General features: G+C 59.2%; 1 protein-coding gene across 1 annotated transcript; it reads right to left on the bottom strand.

Annotated features, from left to right (window-relative positions):
* Positions 1-8,851: 8,851 nt before the first annotated feature.
* On the bottom strand, positions 8,852-13,253 carry SBK2 (SH3 domain binding kinase family member 2). The gene is made up of 4 exons (XM_036275728.1): positions 13,215-13,253; positions 11,493-11,753; positions 9,826-10,028; positions 8,852-9,454 (listed from the first exon to the last, which is right to left on the bottom strand). Exons 2-4 carry the CDS (start codon positions 11,749-11,751, stop codon positions 8,864-8,866), a joined length of 1,053 nt encoding a protein of 350 aa, XP_036131621.1. The 5' UTR covers positions 11,752-11,753; positions 13,215-13,253; the 3' UTR covers positions 8,852-8,863.
* Between the last annotated feature and the right edge of the window lie 293 nt (positions 13,254-13,546).

Below are 13,546 nucleotides of genomic sequence, written 5' to 3'. Positions count from 1 at the left end.
GTATGTATCCTGACCAGGAATTGAGTCCCTGCCCCTCCAGTACATGAGATGATGCTCCAACCAACTGAGCCACCTGGCCAGGACATGTGACAGCATTTTATCTTCACGGACATTTGCTGAGGAGCATACTGTTCCCACCGCTCAGCAGAGAGGTGTGAATTTGGGAGGCTGAGTGCCTGAATCTGAGACCTTGTAGATGTGCACCTGAGCTGGTTACTGAACTTCTTGGTCTGAGCTTCCCCAACTATAAAAGGGGATGATAACCTTGGGTTACTGTGATGAGGAAGTGATGAGTTAATCTACGTGCAAGAAGGCGTAGCCCAGGGCTGGCTCTTGATACTCGCTCCTCATGTGATAGTATGATTGTGTGTATCCCCATGACCCAGCTCAGGTCACAGGGGACATTGGTACCCAGGCTGGTCTGACCCCGGGGCCATCGCTCATAAGATAGTTCGTAGCCAAGTCCAACTATCCTGGGTTCAAGGCTGTGTCCAGGCTGTGGGACTCTAGCGGTTCTTTGACTTTCTCTGGGCCTCAGTTTCTCCCCCTATAAAATGGGGCGACACTAGTCCCGGCTGCCTGAGGTGGTTGCGTGGATTGGATGAGCTAGTGCAGGAAGTACAGGGCTCCCCATGTAACGTGTGCTCAGTTAACCAGGGTGATTGTGCCCACGCCTGGCCGTGCTCCTCTGTGCCGGATGCGGTGTGGGCTCTCAGTACCCCTGGTCCTCCCCACAGCCCTTCGGGGGAGGGAGGGGCTTGGTTCCCCTTTCAGAAGAAAACTGGGAGGGCTCAGGCCACACAGCGGAGCCCGAATTCGGCCCCAGAATGGGGGGATGTGGATTCCCTGCTTTGACTTTGGCCTGGGGGGGTTCAGGGATGGACTCCTATGACAGGCTCTCTCCCGGCACGCCCCTTCCCTCCCTGGGCCTCAGTTTGTATCCTGGGGACTGGCTTAGGAGAACCCCAACTCTGCGCTGGCTCCTGCAGCCTCAGGCAGGAACTGGTTCCCTCTTTCTCCAATCTCTGGTCCGCGCCTGGCTCACAGGTCTTGGAAGGTCAGGGAGCTGGCGCCCCCGCAGTCCTGCAAAGGCCAGCGGGGTCCAGTTACTCGCTGGGGGGGGTAATAATGTCTGGGGGTCCTGATAGATGGACCGTTGCCCCCGCCAACAGGCAAAGGAGCACACAGAGGACTCCTCTTTCCTCGTCCTCATTAAGCCTGAGACTTAAATAACCGCTGACCTGGGAGGGGCTGAGGGGACGGCTTCTGCCCGCATTCCCCTTGCCCTCCTCCGTTCTCGGGGGCTCGGAGGATGGTGCCCCAGCGGGCAAGCCAAAGGTCTCCTTTCCTGTTTCCAGAGGGGTGCAGGTGGACCCTGGCTCCTGGTCACCCCAGAGAGCCCAGCTGGGGGTGCAGGCTCCCGGCCCTTCTCCACAAACCAGGGTTGTAGAGGCTGCCTGGCCCAAGGTTCCTCCACCCCCTGCCACCCTCTGCCAGCCCTGCAGAAGTGGGTGCTTAATTATCTGGTCACTCTATCCCTGTTTGGCCAGGCAGCTAAGCCCAAACATCTGGCCCCAGGGCCCAAGGCCAGGACGGGTGGCCAGCCCCCACCTACTGTTGGCCCTGACCCTGGACACCTCCCAGGGGACAGCTGAGCCCGATGCCGTGCCCGCCAGCTTGCAACAAGCTGAGAACAGTAGCCGCAGAGGCCCCGGCTAGCTGGACAGATGCAGAAAAACATTCCCAGTGTATAGACACACACGCTCTGGCTCTCGGCAAAGGCGGAGCGAGGGTGCTCCCTGAATTCAGCAGGACCAGAGTGGGAAGGACGACCCACACCTGTCACTGCCCACGGCGATGTGACTGTCTCCGTAGAAGGGACCCGGAGGGCTCACGGTTGGGTGTTGCTGACGGTTTAGCCAGGATGTGGGCTCAGAGCTCCAACACCATGTCCTCACAGACCCGGGGGCCAGAAACAAGGGTCTCACCCCGAGCTGGTCTGAAAAGCAGAACTTTGGGTGCCCCTCTGTCTCCAGACCCCCTGGATCAGGTTCTGTGTTTGAATGACATGGGCGGGCAGGTCGTGGGCCGCTGCTGATGTCACGTGTGTAACACTGAACAAAGGCAGTGTGTACGGAGGCCTGGCCCAGCCGGCGCCCCCGGGCCCCGGGAAACGCTTCCCCGCAGCAGGCTGTGCTGGGTGCCCCTGCGGGTTTACGCTCTGCAGGGTCCGTGGCTGTCCTGCTGACTTTTTATTTGTAATCCTCACCCGAGGACATTTTTTTTTTTATCCTCATTCGAGGACATTTTTCCATTTTTTGTACAGACAGAGTGGGGGGGAGAGAGAGGAAGAGAGAGAGAGGGAAACATCGATGTGAAAGGGACACATCGAGTGGCTGCCACCCGCACGACCAACCAGGGCCGAGAACAACTGCAACCGAGGTACATGCCCTTAGCGGGAACCGAACCCAGGTCTCTCCGGACCGCAGGCGGACGCTCTAACCGCTGAGCCAAACCGGCCAGGGCAGACATTTTTGCATGTATCCTCAGATAGAGCGGGAGGGAGAGAGGAAGGAAGAGAGAGAGACACATCGACATGAGAGAGATACATCGACTGGTTGCCAACCATACAACCCCAACCGGGGGGCCAGGGACAAATTGCAACCGAGATACGTGCCCTTAGCGGGAACAGAACCTGGGACTCTCTGGTCCACGGGCTGACGCTCTAACCGCTGAGCCAAAGTGACCAGGGCCGGACTTCTGATTTTGTGTTTTGTACGCAAAGTCAATGAGACAATGAAGTGTGCTCCAGGTTCCTGGGGCCTGCAAAGTCCAGCCTCCCTGTAGGTTCTGGTGGCCGGGTTCCTGGCCTTCTGCCCTCTGGCTGGTGCCTCCATCTCCCACCCCCTTGAGGGTCTGCCCGGGAGAGCCACACGTGCAACACATACAGAGAGAGAGACAGAGACAGATGGGGTAGAGACAGAGAGGGGAGAAGGAGAAAGCTTTTTATCTGTTCTTTTGTTGTTTTTTAAATTAGGAAACCCCACATTTTGCCCTGGCCGGGTAGCTCTGTGGACTAGAGTATCATACCCGTGCACCAAGGTTGTGGGTTCGATCATTGATCAAGGCACATACAAGAATCAACCAAGCCCTGGCCAGTTTGGCTCAGCGGTTGGAGCATTGGCCTGCGGACCAGAGAGTCCTGGGTTCGATTCCCACTAGGGGCACGTACCAAAAAAAAAAAAAAAAAAAAAAAATCAGCCAATCAATGCATCAATAAGTGAAACAACAACAAATCGATGTTTCTCTCTCTCTCCCCCTCCTCTCTCTAAAATCAATAGAAAAATTTTAAAAAGCCCCACATTTTTACTTTGCACTGGACACCCACAAATTTTTTACCTGGTCCTGTGTGCAAGTGTGGGGTTCCCCAGCTGGAGGGAGCCCAGAACTCCTACGGCAATCACCCGCCCAGGTGCATTTTAGGGATGCTGCACGGGAATTTGGAGTCAGGCCAGAGCTGGGTTTGCACCCAGACCGTCATTTTTTTGGCTTTAGGGTCTCTGGAGAGTAGGTTCCCTGTTGGGCCTCAGGGGTCTCTTCTGTAAGTGCGGAGAGAAGTAGTGAGTGGGCCCTGAGTTCAGAGCTGTTAGAAGGGGGGCAGGGCTTTTCTTTTCTTTCTTCTTCTTTTTTTTTTATCCTCACCGGAGGACATTTTTCCATTTTTTGTTCAGATAGAGTGGGAGGGAGAGAGAGGGAGAGAGAAAGAGAAACATCGACGTGAAAGGGACACATCGAGTGGCTGCCACCTGCACGACCCAACCAGGGCCAGGGACAAACTGCAACCGAGGTACGTGCCCTTAGCGGGAACCGAACCCGGGTCTCTCTGGACCGCAGGCTGACGCTCTAACCGCTGAGCCAAACCGGCCAGGGCTGTTCTTTTCTTTTTAACGGCAATTAGAGCCGCAGTGAAGAAAACACCTGATCAAGACCACAGCAAAGGAAACTTGGAAATGCCTGGCTTGTTTGTTTTTATTTGTTCCAAGCAGCTTCACTGAGGTGAAATTCACATGCCATAAAATTACCCTTTTGCCGCCGGTGAGGCTCAGTGGCTGAACATCAACCCATGCACCCAGAGGTCGCTGGTTCGATTCCCAGTCAGGGCACATGCCCAGGCTGTGGGCCAGATCCCCAGTGGGGGGGCATGCAGGAGGCGGCCAGTCGATGTTCTCTCTCATCGATGTTTCTATCTCTCTCTCCCTCTCCCTTCCTCTCTTGCTAAAAAATTAATAAAGAAAAAAGAATTCGGAAAAAAAAGAGCACATACCTCGGTTGCAGTTTGTCCCCGGCCCTGGTTGGGTCGTGTGGGTGGCAGCCACTCGATGTGTCCCTTTCACGTCGATGTTTCTCTCTCTCTCCCTCCCTCCCACTCTATCTGAACAAAATATTTAAAAATGTCCTCGGGTGAGGATAAAAAAAAAGAAAAGAAAAGAATTCACCCTTTTACATGTACAACTCCGTGGTTTGTCATATACTCAGAACTGTGCAATACTCATCGCGATCTAATTTTATTACGTTTCTACCACCATTACCATCCCCTGAAAGAAAGCCTGCACCCAGTGGCCTCCACTCCCTGTCTCCCCCTGCTGCGGCGACCCCACCCCTGACAGTCACTAGTCTTTCTCCGTGGATTTGCCTACTTTGGACATTTCATATAAGTAGAATCCTGCAACGGGTCATCTCCTGTGGCTGGTTTCTTGCCCTTTGAGATGTTTTTGAGGTTCCTCTGTGACGCAGCACATGCCAGGGCTTCTTTTTGATGGCTGAGTAATATTCCATTGTATGGATGGACCACATTTTGTGTATCCATTCATTTGTTGATGGACATTTGGGTTGTTTCCAGTTTCCGGCTACTGTGAATAATGTGGCTATGAATGTTCATGTGGATGTACGTTTTCATTTTTCGTGGGCGGACGCCTAGGAGTAGAATTGCTGGGTCACATGGTAACTGTGTCTAACACGGGGAAGAAATGCACGCTGTCTCCCCCAGTGGCCGCCCCGTTTTTTCCACTTCACTGTGGAGGGTTCCAACTTGTCCATGTGCTCACCAACATGCCACCATCGCCTGCCTTTTGATGGTGACCCTTTGGTGTTCTAAAGGCTTTTGCAGCCCCCATTTTCTGTGTTCATTTAGGTACCCCCTCTCCAATCTCCTCCAAGGGGGGGTGACCACCTCACTGACACATAGACACATACTCACATGCCTCACCTACACTTATTCTCACACACGTATACCCACGCACACTTCCTCAGTTGCATTCCAACTTCCTCCCATCCACCTATGCACACTCCCCACTCCCACTCACACTCATATTCTCACATTCACACACACACTGCCACATTCTCACATGCACATGCACAACGACACACTCCCCACTCACACTCACACTCATATTCTCACATTCACACACACGCTGCCACATTCTCACATGCACACTCACAACGACACACTCCCCACTCACACTCTCACACTCACACACACACTCTCACATTCACACACACTGCCCCATTCTCACACACACTCAACACACACTTCCACACTCTTATAGCAGACTCACTGTCACACAAACACATGGGCACACTCACACTTGTAACACACACTCACACACCCATGCTCACACACCCAGCCTCCCGCACGGGGCCCCTTACCCCGCTGATGACGACAGGACACTCCTGCCGTTTAAGAGCTGAGCCGGGGACAGGAGCCGGCCCAGGTTTGAGGCCCACCTGCACCCTGACCTGCCCTGAGCAGAGGCTGGCCCTGGGCCGTCACCGCCCACCTGGGCCGAGGCGGCTCTGAGGGGCCAAGCAGACACCTTGCGGAGCTGCCTGTCAGCACTAAGTGTTGCGGGTTCCTGTTTGGTGTCACTTAGCTAAGGGGCATTTAATCAACATTGCCCCACCCCCTGCAGGCCCTTCTCGGGAATTTCTGTCCTCCCCTGCCCCCGAGGCCCACCCTGGTCATTGTCACCTCCCAGTTCAGCCTCAGCTGCTGCCACCAGTTAACACCGTCTGCAGCCACCTTCCCTCTGGCTCATCTCCACCCGGCTCATTTCCACTCACACCCGTTCGCCCGCTCAGCGCCACCCTCTCCCGGCGCCTCCAGCTTTCTGGGGACACATTCCTGGCCTAATTGCTCGGGCTATTTCGGATCTATTTCAGATTCGTGGATAAGGTGGTCCTGATCATGCTGTCCCATGAGGCATCCCTCTAGGACCCCCTACTCCAGGAAGCTTACCTGGATTGCCCAGTGCAGGGGCCTGTGTCCCCAGTTCTCTGAATTGAACCTAAGTTCAAAGGGCCCTTGGGGTCACTCAGCACATACGCGGTCACACACACCACTGCCCCCCCCCCCGCCCCCGAAGGCCACAGCAGGAGCACGGGGGTGTGGGGGGGCCAGGAACGGAGTGACACCTGACCCAGCTCTAGTTGTAGCCTTGCGCTGGGCGGGCGGCCAAGGAGGGCACGGAGAGGAAGACAGAGTGTTTGCAAACAGGGCGGCTGCCAGGAAGGGGCCGGGTGAGAGGGGAGGTGTGGAGGGGCGGGGCCCAGCTGGTGACTGGTACTGGCGCCAGCCCGGTGCCTCCCGACCCTCCCCATGCACACTCACACGTGCGTGTGCACTCACGGCCTGGGGGCCACGCAGATAAGGTCTGATGCCCACAGAGTGCATGCACTCAAGCTTGTGTCCCGCTCACACGTCCCTGCTTTGTGCATGCAAACACTCACACACACACACGGGCTCAGACACTCCTGTACACACAACTGCACTCGAACCCAGCTCCCGTCCCTGTCCGCCCCCCACCTGGCACGTTCAAGCTCCTTTTTTTTTTTTATCCTTACCGGAGGACATTCTTCCTTTTTTTTTTTTCGGGTAGAGTGGGAGGGAGAGAGAGGAAGAGAGAGAGAGAAACATCAACGTGAAAGGGACACATCGAGTGGCTGCCACCCGCACGACCCAACCAGGGCCGGGGACAAACTGCAACCGAGGTACATGCCCTTAGCGGGAACCGAACCCCGGTCTCTCTGGACCGCAGGCCGACGCTCCAACCGCTGAGCCAAACCGGCCAGGGCTCAAGCTCCCTTTATTTATTTTTTATTTATTTATTTATTGTTTTATCCTCACCCGAGGACATTTTTCCATTTTTTGTTCAGATAAGAGTGGGAGGGAGAGAGAGAAACATCGACATGAAAGGGACACATCGAGTGGCTGCCACCCGCACGACCAACCAGGGCCGGGGACCAACTGCAACCGAGGTACATGCCCTTAATGGGAACTGAACCTGGGTCTCTCAGGACCGCAGGCTGACGCTCTAACCGCTGAGCCAAACTGGTCAGGGCTCAAGCTCCCTCTAATCCGTCTCCTCCTTTCACACGCGGATGTGCCGAAAGAGGCCCGGATGAGCCCCACACCAGCAGCTTCGCCCACAACACACCCCCAGAGCCAGCCACTCTCCATCAGGCTGAGGGTGGTTCTGCCCTCTCTGTCTCTGTCTCTGTCTCTCCTTTTTTCTTCTTTCTGTCTGTGTCTCCCTCTCTGTCTGTCTGTCTCTCTTCCTGCCTCTCCGTCTCCCTCCCTTTTTTCATAATGTGGTCATTTTTTTTTTTTTTTTTATCCTCACCTGAGGACATTTTTTGTTCAGATAGAGTGGGAGGGAGAGAGAGAAAGAGAGAGAGAGAGAAACATCGACGTGAAGGGACACATCGAGTGGCTGCCACCCGCACGACCAACCAGGGCCAGGGACAAACTGCAACCGAGGTACGTGCCCTTAGCGGGAACCGAACCCGGGTCTCTCGGGACCGCAGGCCGACACTCTAACCGCTGAGCCAAACCAGCCAGGGCGATAATGTGGTCATTTTTAATATTACAAGTAAATTGTAAATGTCTCTCTCTCCATCTGTCTGTCTCTTTCTCTTCCTCCTTCTCTGTCTGTCTGTCTGTCTCTCTCGTTTCTCCCCCCTGCACAATGCTCTTTCTGGTGTGAGCCTCCCTCCCCACCCCCACCCCCTCCCCACACACACACAACGTCCTTCCCTCTCCGGGCTGACAGACCAACAGCATCATGGAGACCTAAGTGCAGGGTGGACTTTATTTGTTGAAAGTGGCTGGATAAGAGGAGAAAGCGCTGTATAAAGACCGCACGGCCCAGCCTGTGGAGGAAGGGGAAGGATGGGGGGAGGGAGGGAAACCCAGGAGGAGGAGACAGAGGAGGGAGGGGGACAGAGCTCAGGTGCAAAACCGCAGGATCCCTTTACCCAAGGAGCCTGCACTGCCCGCTTGCTTTAGCCAGGATGGCCCCAGCTGCATGGGACACGTGAGCGAACAGGACAGGCCGGGACCCCACCCTCAGGGGCTGGCGCTCCAGCAGGGCGCAGAGTAACCACGTGAGCACATGGGGCCCCTGCAGGGGACTGAATGTCACAGGACACTCGGGTGGGAATGCCAGGCTGGGGCCCCGGCAGTGCTGCCCAGGGTGGGACAGGGCGGCCCCGGAGATCGGAGGTGTAACCACTTCAGGTTTGCAGGAGGTGAGGGTGTGAGCCAAGGGCTCCACATGTAAACGACAGGCAGCAAGTGCAAAGGCCCTGGGGCAGATGGAGACAGGTGTGCGTACAGGTTTGCGCAGACATGTCTGGACCTCAGAGACCCCGCAGGCCCAGGCAGGGAGACGGGGAGGACAGAAAGGGCAGAGTAATGAGACAGAGATAAAAGCACCACATGGATGCCCAGGACCTCAGCATGTGGGCCCTGGTTTCCTTCCCGGATCTCCTGGGCAAGTGTGGACCCAGGCTGCCCTGGCCTTTCTCACTCTCTGTCCTCCACGTCCCCCTTGTCCACCTCTTCAGCCTCCCCCTCCCCCTGCCTCCAGGGTCGTCCCAGGTAGCTGCTGACGGAGCTCACGGGGCTCCTCTTTCGGGGGTGGGGGTCCAGCAGCCCCCACAGGAGAGCATCTGCCACAGGCGTCAGGCCGACCCAGGGCTGAGGCCGGTCCTGGGGTAGGCCCGAGGCCTGCCAGATGAGGAAGTCCTCGTAGAAGGGGTCGGTCTCGGCCAGGGGCTGGTCCCAGGGGAAGTAGCCCGTGAGAAGGCAGAACAGCAGGACCCCCAGTGCCCAGGCGTCCAGCGCAGGCTGGATGGGCAGACCCTCAGGGAGGGGTGGGGGCGCGCAGAGCTCGGGGGCGGTGTAGGGGATGGGCGGCCCGGTCAGGCGGAGCAGGGTCCCGCGAGGCCTCGTGTGGCCGAAGTCGGTGAGCTTGACCTGCCGGCAGTCTGGGTCGTACACCAGCACGTTCTCGGGCTTGATGTCCCGGTACACGAGGCCGTGGGCGTGGATATACTCCAGGGCGGAGGCCAGCTGGGAGGCGCAGCGCTGGGCTGCAGGCTGCGGGAGGCCCACCTGCAGGGCAGACCCATCAGGGCCATCGGGTGATGTAGCTTCTCCCCGCCCCAGGGAGCAGGCCCAGGAGAACGAAGGGCCTCAGATGGTGTGTCTCCGGGAGCCCCAGTGAGGTCTGGCGGGGTCTAGTGTGACCTCGTGGGGCAGGCGAATCCAGAGGGTGTTGTGTTGGTTCTGGGGTGTCAGTGAGCCCAAGAGGGCTGGCAGTTCCCTAAGAGCGTGGGCCCAACAAGGGGCCTGCGGGGTGGGTGCGGGGGGCGGGCAGTAAGGCCGGTGAGGCAGCGAGCAACAGCGATTCCTGAGGCCAGGTTGCTCAGCGCTGTGAGACCTAGGAAGGCTCCCGGAGGCCCGCTGGGGATCTGGGGACGCACCTTGGGCTGGATGAGGGTGATGAGGTCCCCGTGCAGGACGGGCTCCATCAGGAAGCTGTAGGAGTTGGCCGACTCGATGCCGATGCCGTAGGCCGCCACCACGGCGGAGTGAGCGCCCAGCGAGAGCCCCACGCAGAACTCATACAGGAAGCCACGGAGGGAGGTGGAGGCTTTCGGAAGCTGCTTCAGCGCCAGGGGCGTGCCTGGGGACAGCGGGGACAGCAAGACCTGGGGTCATCCTCGCTGGCCACCAGCACGGAGTCTTTTCCATCTCCCGTCTCCAGCTCCTCTGATCCCTGCCTCCCTGCCAAGCCTGCCGTAAACAGCATGGCTGCCAAGCACCCTGGGGCGGGGGTCACAGTAATAATATAACAGCATTTACGAGTTACTGCTCTGCTCGCTTCAAGGCCACGAACGTGGAGCCCACCAAGGGACACCGTGAAAATTGAATCCGGGACCTTCCGTGACCCAGCGTGACCCCCGTGTCCCAGGCGACCGGGAAAGATACCTCGCGCCGGGTGTTAGATCCAACTAAGGAATTTCCAGGAATTCCGCCACGTGTGGGAACCGCTTCCGAGAACGTGCGCTCTCCACGGCGGGATCTCTGGTCTCTTCCATGTCATCGCCACCACCTGCCAGGGCCCAGCCTCGGCCATCTGGAGGCCGCGTGTGACGGAGGAAGGTCACCTCCTCCCTAAGATGCTGACCACCCCCCTCCCACTCATGTTCCAGCTGGACCAGCAGCTCGGAGCCCTGCGGCTTGTTCCGAGAAACTCTGCCTGTCTGTGCCGAACTCTGTCCGTCCGTCCGGCTGTGCTGCCCAGAGATCCGCGAGCATGTCCAGGCAGCCTCTATAAGCCTCCTGCCTCCCGGTTCTGCAATGACCTGGGTCTGAGCTCGTCTTTCCCTTTGTTCTGGGCTGAATAGGCCCCTCCCCGCCCCGCCCACCAAATCCAGGTTCTCACCCTGGATAGCGCAGAATGTGACTGTACTTGGAGAGGGGCTATTGAAAGGGGTAAAATGAGGTCATAGGGGGTCCAATCTGAGGCCATTAAGACACAGACGCACAGAGGGGGGACCCTGTAGGACGCACGGAGGAGACGGCCATCTACAGGCCCAGGAGGGAGGCCTCAGGAGGAACAGCCCTGCTGACTCCTTGACCTCGGATTGGCAACCTCCAGACCTGGGAGAAACCAGATTTCTGATGTTGGAGCCGCCCTGTTCATGTGGGGTCCTGTGTGGGGGCAGCCTAGGTCGTCCTCCTGGAAGGTGGGCTTACAGGTCCTCTGCCTCCCTGCGCCTCCGGGCTGGGCTGAGCCTCGGGAGAACTCGGAAGGTGGGTCCATCCTCATCTGGATTCCGAGCCCCATCCACAGTGTCCTACTGTCGTGGGGAGGGCGGGCGGGGCACACGGGCAGAAAGACACCAGATTGCTAGGTGCCTGGCACACTGCCTGGTTCCGAACCATCCCCATGGTGACCGATAAGCTGGCCACACATGAGGGCCTCCGGGGGGGACCTCTCTGTGTCCTGACATGAGCTCACAGAGGACTTCCTGAGAACACAGCTTGGAGGACAGAAGCAACACTTGATTTGGGTCCACGGGCTCTGCAGCCTTGGCGGGCCCTGCAGGGTTCACCCTGCCGCCCCCGTCCCCGGGCCGGGTACCTTTCTGACGGTGGGTGACCAGCAGGACCTGGCCGAAGCGGCCCTGGCCCAGGGGACGCACTTGCTGGTAGAGCTCGTCCACCTCGGCTCGGACCAGGGTCTGGGCGCTCAGCGCCATCATGTCCTCCAGGGCCAGCGCGGCCTCCTGGCCCTGCTGCAGCTCCTCCGCCGTGAGGCCCCCCAGCTCCTCCTCCGCGTCAGCTCCGTTCTCGGCAGCCCCCTCCTTCACCTGTTCCTCGTCGGACTGTCTGCCCGGCATGGCTGCGGGCAGAGCGCAGGGCGTGACCCAGGGCCCAGCCGCCAGACCTGGGTCTGACCAGGGGCTGGGGGCCGGGCTCCTGGGTCTGAGGGAGGAGGGGCTGTGGCCGTAACTGCTCCCAAGTCCGTGCTCCCAACTAGGACCCAGGCGTCCCCGGGCCCCGGTGCGCACAGCCCCGCCCCGGGCCCCAGGGGCAGGGAACACCTGTTTGCGCTTAGGAGACAGAGGCCGCTCGTCCACCCCAGGGCCCAAGTCTGTTTGCTGTGGAAACAAGATGGGGGTGTCTCGAGTTATCTGGTTCATCTTTCACCCTTGGGCCACTGGGTGACTGCGGGGGCAGGGGTGAGGGACATCTGCCATCTTAGGCTCGGCCTCATCTCGACTCACAACTGGTTTCCTGCTTCTCTGAAGAGGGAGACTGAGTCATGATGGAACGTGCCAAAGAGCCCCCCCTCCTCCCTCAGACCAGGAGTCCAGGACCCCAGTCCTCCTCCCTCAGACCAGGAGTCCAGGACCCCAGTCCTCCTCCCTCAGACCAGGAGTCCAGGACCCCAGTCCTCCTCCCTCAGACCAGGAGTCCAGGACCCCAGCCCCTCCTCCCTCAGACCAGGAGTCCAGGGCCCCATCCTCCTCCCTCAGACCCAGGAGTCCAGGCCCCCGGCCCCTCCTCCCTCAGACCAGGAGTCCGGGCCCCCAGCCCCTCCTCCCTCAGACCAGGAGTCCAGGCCCCCAGCCCTCCTCCCTCAGACCCAGGAGTCCAGGCCCCCAGCCCCTCCTCCCTCAGACCAGGAGTCCGGGCCCCCAGCCCCTCCTCCCTCAGACCCAGGAGTCCAGGCCCCCAGCCCCTCCTCCTCCCTCAGACCAGGAGTCCGGGCCCCCAGCCCCTCCTTTCTCAGACCCAAGTATCTGGGCCCCCAGCCCCTCCTCCCTCAGACCAGGAGTCCGGGCCCCCAGCCCCTCCTCCCTCAGACCAGGAGTCCGGGCCCCCAGCCCTCCTCCCTCAGACCCAGGAGTCCGGGCCCCCAGCCCTCCTCCCTCAGACCCAGGAGTCCGGGCCCCCAGCCCCTCCTTTCTCAGACCCAAGTATCTGGGCCCCCAGCCCCTCCTCCCTCAGACCAGGAGTCCGGGCCTCCAGCCCTCCTCCCTCAGACCCAGGAGTCCGGGCTCCCAGCCCCTCCTCCCTCAGACCCAAGTATCTGAGCCCCCAGACCCTCCTCCCTCAGACCCAACAGTCAGGGCCCCCATTCCTGTCTCTGCTGGAACCTATACAACTCACATATCTTGGGATCCCCAAACTCTGTGTCCCTAATATTCAACCACCCTGCAGCCTTAGGGTCCAGCTCCTGCTCCCCTGAGGGACCCAACACTCTGGCCACCTGCCTGGCTTTACTCTCAGCGGCTCCCACCTCAGGCCCTTTAACCCTTGCCTCTCCCTGACCTGGGCTCCGACCTCCAGACCTCACCTTCTCCAAGGCTGGCCTGACCCTTCGGCTGCCCGCTGTGGTCAGTGTCCAGCACTCAGAGCCCATGCCAGCGGAGGCCGCCCAGGAGCAAGACCCCGCCCCCACCTTGGGGTCCTAGGCCCCGCCTCTGGCCCCGCCCCCTCCATCCCACTAGGGACAGAGCGACATCGTGTGTTGACTCCCAGAATTGGCTGTGGCGGGACAAATGTCCCCAACCCAGGAGCTCAGTGCCTCCTCCATCAAACCCAGGCCGCCAGCCCTCCCCCATCAGACCCAGGAGTCCAGGCCCCCAGCCCCTCCCCCATCAGACCCAGGAGCCCGGGCCCCCAGCC

Source organism: Molossus molossus, unplaced genomic scaffold (genome assembly GCF_014108415.1).
Source record: "Molossus molossus isolate mMolMol1 unplaced genomic scaffold, mMolMol1.p scaffold_m16_p_21, whole genome shotgun sequence".
Lineage (NCBI taxonomy): Eukaryota > Metazoa > Chordata > Mammalia > Chiroptera > Molossidae > Molossus > Molossus molossus.
This window is presented reverse-complemented; position numbering and strand designations above follow the sequence as displayed.

Excerpts from the sequence above, each read along its gene's own strand:
- SBK2 (XM_036275728.1), bottom strand. The coding sequence starts at position 11,751 with ATGCCGGGCAGACAGTCCGACGAGGAACAGGTGAAGGAGGGGGCTGCC. Across the intron at positions 10,029-11,492 it reads GGTCACCCACCGTCAGAAAG|GCACGCCCCTGGCGCTGAAG; the intron begins GTACCCGGCCCG and ends CGCTGTCCCCAG. Across the intron at positions 9,455-9,825 it reads TCACCCTCATCCAGCCCAAG|GTGGGCCTCCCGCAGCCTGC; the intron begins GTGCGTCCCCAG and ends TCTGCCCTGCAG.